At 37.5% G+C, this 5,931-nt stretch overlaps 1 protein-coding gene across 1 annotated transcript; it reads left to right on the top strand.

Annotated features, from left to right (window-relative positions):
* Positions 1–5,060: 5,060 nt before the first annotated feature.
* LOC136043343 (uncharacterized) lies at positions 5,061–5,714 on the top strand. Its single transcript, XM_065728266.1, has one exon. The coding sequence runs from the start codon at positions 5,061–5,063 to the stop codon at positions 5,712–5,714; it is 654 nt and encodes a 217-aa protein (XP_065584338.1).
* Positions 5,715–5,931: the final 217 nt, after the last annotated feature.

Raw genomic sequence — 5,931 nt, 5'->3', positions numbered from 1 at the left:
AGATAGAACAGTGAAAGTTTGATTCTAGCTAGTCTATCTACTATTTCTATGAGTCATATGCAAGACGTCATTTTAGAAAAGACTTTTTCACTATTCAATAAATAGATATCAATAGTAGATAGAACAGTGAAAGTTTGATTCTAGCTAGTCTATCTACTATTTCTATGAGTCATATGCAAGACGTCATTTTAGAAAAGACTTTTTCACTATTCAATAAATAGATGTCAATAGTAGATAGAACAGTGAAAGTTTGATTCTAGCTAGTCTATCTACTATTTCTATGAGTCATATGCAAGACGACATTTTAGAAAAGACTTTTTCACTATTCAATAAATAGATATCAATAGTAGATAGAACAGTGAAAGTTTGATTCTAGCTAGTCTATCTACTATTTCTATGAGTCATATGCAAGACGTCATTTAGAAAAGACTTTTTCACTATTCAATAAATAGATATCAATAGTAGATAGAACAGTGAAAGTTTGATTCTAGCTAGTCTATCTACTATTTCTATGAGTCATATGCAAGACGTCATTTTAGAAAAGACTTTTTCACTATTCAATAAATAGATATCAATAGTAGATAGAACAGTGAAAGTTTGATTCTAGCTAGTCTATCTACTATTTCTATGAGTCATATGCAAGACGTCATTTTAGAAAAGACTTTTTCACTATTCAATAAATAGATATCAATAGTAGATAGAACAGTGAAAGTTTGATTCTAGCTAGTCTATCTACTATTTCTATGAGTCATATGCAAGACGTCATTTTAGAAAAGACTTTTTCACTATTCAATAAATAGATATCAATAGTAGATAGAACAGTGAAAGTTTGATTCTAGCTAGTCTATCTACTATTTCTATGAGTCATATGCAAGACGTCATTTTAGAAAAGACTTTTTCACTATTCAATAAATAGATATCAATAGTAGATAGAACAGTGAAAGTTTGATTCTAGCTAGTCTATCTACTATTTCTATGAGTCATATGCAAGACGTCATTTTAGAAAAGACTTTTTCACTATTCAATAAATAGATATCAATAGTAGATAGAACAGTGAAAGTTTGATTCTAGCTAGTCTATCTACTATTTCTATGAGTCATATGCAAGACGTCATTTTAGAAAAGACTTTTTCACTATTCAATAAATAGATATCAATAGTAGATAGAACAGTGAAAGTTTGATTCTAGCTAGTCTATCTACTATTTCTATGAGTCATATGCAAGACGTCATTTTAGAAAAGACTTTTTCACTATTCAATAAATAGATGTCAATAGTAGATAGAACAGTGAAAGTTTGATTCTAGCTAGTCTATCTACTATTTCTATGAGTCATATGCAAGACGACATTATAGAAAAGACTTTTTCACTATTCAATAAATAGATATCAATAGTAGATAGAACAGTGAAAGTTTGATTCTAGCTAGTCTATCTACTATTTCTATGAGTCATATGCAAGACGTCATTTTAGAAAAGACTTTTTCACTATTCAATAAATAGATATCAATAGTAGATAGAACAGTGAAAGTTTGATTCTAGCTAGTCTATCTACTATTTCTATGAGTCATATGCAAGACGTCATTTTAGAAAAGACTTTTTCACTATTCAATAAATAGATATCAATAGTAGATAGAACAGTGAAAGTTTGATTCTAGCTAGTCTATCTACTATTTCTATGAGTCATATGCAAGACGTCATTTTAGAAAAGACTTTTTCACTATTCAATAAATAGATATCAATAGTAGATAGAACAGTGAAAGTTTGATTCTAGCTAGTCTATCTACTATTTCTATGAGTCATATGCAAGACGTCATTTAGAAAAGACTTTTTCACTATTCAATAAATAGATATCAATAGTAGATAGAACAGTGAAAGTTTGATTCTAGCTAGTCTATCTACTATTTCTATGAGTCATATGCAAGACGTCATTTTAGAAAAGACTTTTTCACTATTCAATAAATAGATATCAATAGTAGATAGAACAGTGAAAGTTTGATTCTAGCTAGTCTATCTACTATTTCTATGAGTCATATGCAAAACGTCATTTTAGAAAAGACTTTTTCACTATTCAATAAATAGATGTCAATAGTAGATAGAACAGTGAAAGTTTGATTCTAGCTAGTCTATCTACTATTTCTATGAGTCATATGCAAGACGACATTTTAGAAAAGACTTTTTCACTATTCAATAAATAGATATCAATAGTAGATAGAACAGTGAAAGTTTGATTCTAGCTAGTCTATCTACTATTTCTATGAGTCATATGCAAGACGTCATTTTAGAAAAGACTTTTTCACTATTCAATAAATAGATATCAATAGTAGATAGAACAGTGAAAGTTTGATTCTAGCTAGTCTATCTACTATTTCTATGAGTCATATGCAAGACGTCATTTTAGAAAAGACTTTTTCACTATTCAATAAATAGATATCAATAGTAGATAGAACAGTGAAGTTTGATTCTAGCTAGTCTATCTACTATTTCTATGAGTCATATGCAAGACGTCATTTTAGAAAAGACTTTTTCACTATTCAATAAATAGATATCAATAGTAGATAGAACAGTGAAAGTTTGATTCTAGCTAGTCTATCTACTATTTCTATGAGTCATATGCAATACGTCATTTTATACGTACAGAGTGCATTGCAATACGTACAGAGGAAGAAATTATTGCTGCGAACTCCGAAGTTACGGAAGTCCACCGGTTCGGCACCTCTGGCACAGTGAAACTTGTATTTAAAGACTCGTTCGCGCGAGATCAGACAATTAAACGCGGAATATTTGTAGACTACACCCACTTCCGGGTTGAGGCCTATAAAGAGCTCCCCAAGAGATGTTTTAACTGTCAATCTTTCGAGCACCTCTCTAGTGCCTGCAGCAACGCTCCGAAGTGCTCTAAGTGCGCCGGTGCCCACGTCGCATCACGGACGTCCCCATGCACGTCCACCACAGTTAAATGTGCTCTATGCCCAGAAGGCCACAACACCCACCCCTCATACAGCATGAGATGCCCACTAGTTAGAAATGCTATGAAAAAGCCTACTACAACGAAATGACTTCTCTCTCCATCATTTGCCGAAATATCTATGGGCACAATTCAGTCAAACTAGACTACGTTAAAGAACTATGCCGTCAATTTAATGTTGTGTGCTTACAAGAACATTTACTCACCTCCGAAAATTTTGGTCTTTTCGAACAGTTGAATCAAAAAACTGTGTTCATGCATGAAGCAAAAAGGTCCTCAGTCCGCGGTCGACCTAGTGGGGGCACTGCTATCATAACGGACAGTTCGCTTGAATGTCAAAAGCTGGAATCGTGTGAGTTCTTCCTCGCTGTAGATTTTCCTGGCCCCGGGGGTTTTGTTCTGATCACGGTTTATCTACCAACAAACCTAAACACCCTCTCTTCCGAAAAACGGTTCTCGGAAGCTTGTGGCCGCCTCTCGCGCTTACTTATTAGGCTGGGCAATCGAAGAGTGCTAGTCTGCGGTGACTTTCAGTGCGACTTAACGAACCCATCAAATAAGCTCTCCGAAATCTTCTTCTCAGTAATCCCAGCTGGGTATGATCTCTGTGAAAAGACTGACGCATATACGTACATCCATAATTCCGGTTCAACGACAAACATTGACCATGTGCTATGTAACTTCTCTCTAGGTGCTCCAGTCACCGTGGACTCTGAGCACACAGTAAGTGATCACCTTGCTTGTGCTTTAAGGCTAACTTCTTCCGTGTAGGCCGAATAAGCCCCAAATTTATGCTACCAAGACTGAGTGGAATAAAATAAACGCCGACCAGTATAAACAGACATGTGATGAGATTCTCGGAAAGATAAAAGTTCCCTTTCAGCTCTTGATGCATGGCTCGAGTGATTTGGTAGCACTAGACATTTATTGTACTGAGATTATACATGCAATGAAAACGGCTGAGCAGGCTTCTGTACCCACTCGCCGTTTTAAACTGGAATCAGCAAGCCTGGCTGGAGTCGCTCTCCTAAAGTAAGGCAAGCCAAAGCTCGAGCTAAGTTTTGGCTGAGATTATGGCGCGATTGCGAGAGGCCTAGGTCAGGTGTAGTGTTTGAGCAGTTCCGCAACACGAAAAAAACTTATAATAAGTCTGTAAGTGATCTTAAAGCTGCCGAAGCCGAACTTGCTTCCCAAGAAGCAGCAAATAATCCTGTATCTATGTGGAAGTCTTTTAGACAGTCTAAACCAGTGACAAACCCTGCTAGTAACATACCTGAGGAGCAGTGGGTAAAACACTATAGTGAAGTTTTTGGGATCAAACATGCCCAACTAACAACCGAAAGTGATAGCGAGCTCTCACGAGCTTTTGCGTCCCTCTTGAGCCAACGGAACTATTTTACCGTCTCAATAGGCGAAGTGCTCCAGGTTATTAAGCAGCTGAGAAAGGGCAAGGCTCCCGGGCACGACGGAATTGTGACTGAACACCTCCGCTGTAGCTCACCTCTGCTCATTGAGCACTTGACGCTGCTATATCAAATGTGCCTTGATTCTGGTGCAGTCCCTAAGTCGTTTGCCCTAGGTATTGTGTCTAACGTCTTGAAGAAGGGAAAAAATCGTAACCTCTGCTCTAGCTATAGGCCTATAACAGTTTCTAGTACATTAAGCAAAGTGTTAGAGAGACTTCTGTTACCTGAGCTGTTACGCAAGTGTAAAATTGACAATCGACAATTCGGGTTCCGTCGCCACCTCGGTTGTGCATTTGCACATCGCCTCCTTACGCGTATAGTATCGAAAGCTCAGAATCAATCACGGACTCTTTTAATTTGTGCAGTAGATGTGTCCGCGGCGTTCGACTCGGTAATTCATTCAAAGTTAATTTTGACCTGCTGCACCAAGGTGTGAACCCACATGTAGCGGCCGTCCTATGGCACTGGTATTCGAGTAGCCTTATCCGTGTTAAGTTGAGTAGTGAATTCCTGTCGAAACCGATTAAGCTTCACCGGGGACTGCGTCAAGGGTCGGTTTTAAGCCCTGTACTCTTCATTTCACTAACCTCGCCGGTAACAAAAAAGATTAACGGTGGTTTTAACACTGAATGTATGGATGTGAGCCTACTGTGCTACGCCGACGACATATTACTGGTGAGCACATCGCTTTGTAACCTTCAAGCTAATATCGATCTCCTAAGTCGAGGTTATACTAATATTGGTCTGGTTATTAACCCTGCTAAAACAGAATTTCTTGTATTTGAACCCCCGCGTGCGCCGTCTGAAGTTGCCCGTCGCGAGGCTACCCGTGTTACCGTTGCAGGGCAAGTAGTACTTCCAAGCCGCAAGTTGAAGTACCTAGGTATCACATATGGAAGCGACCTCAGAAGCTCGCGTGCTCTTTTTGTTGACCAGGTTCTGTCGGGTTTTCGGTCTGGGTATGCTAAACTTGCAGCTCTGAAGTTTAAATTTAATAAGCATATTCTTGCTAGGTTGTATCGTGCCGTCGCTCTTCCCTTTGCTCACTACATCTCACCCGTTTGGCATTGGCTATCGAATTCGGATATGTTGCGAATCCGTTCAGGCTTTTGCAAATATTTAAAGTTTCTGCTTGGTCTGCCACTTTACCTCCGTAACACTGGTCTGCTAGAAAAGTATCATATACCTGATCCTGTTGAGTTCATGCCGAATTTTGAAAAACAAGCTCTCGTGAAACACAGGGCACTATTATTTGATTTCCCAGCGACTTTTTTGCTTGATAGTTGAAGTGTGATTTGTTTGTATTTAGTGATTATTATGTTCGGTTGATTTGTTTTCGTCTTTAATTTCTCTTTTCTTTTGTTTTGCTCCGCTTCTTCATGCTTCTTTTTTATAAGCGGGTTTGTAATAAATTATTATTATTATTATTCTAGCTAGTCTATCTACTATTTCTATGAGTCATATGCAAGACGTCATTTTAGAAAAGACTTTTTCACTATTCAAT

Source organism: Artemia franciscana, unplaced genomic scaffold (assembly GCF_032884065.1).
Source record: "Artemia franciscana unplaced genomic scaffold, ASM3288406v1 Scaffold_4694, whole genome shotgun sequence".
Classification (NCBI taxonomy): domain Eukaryota; kingdom Metazoa; phylum Arthropoda; class Branchiopoda; order Anostraca; family Artemiidae; genus Artemia; species Artemia franciscana.
This window is presented reverse-complemented; position numbering and strand designations above follow the sequence as displayed.

What these genes read in the sequence shown, in the direction of transcription:
- LOC136043343 (XM_065728266.1), top strand. Translation starts at nt 5,061, where the DNA reads ATGGATGTGAGCCTACTGTGCTACGCCGACGACATATTACTGGTGAGC.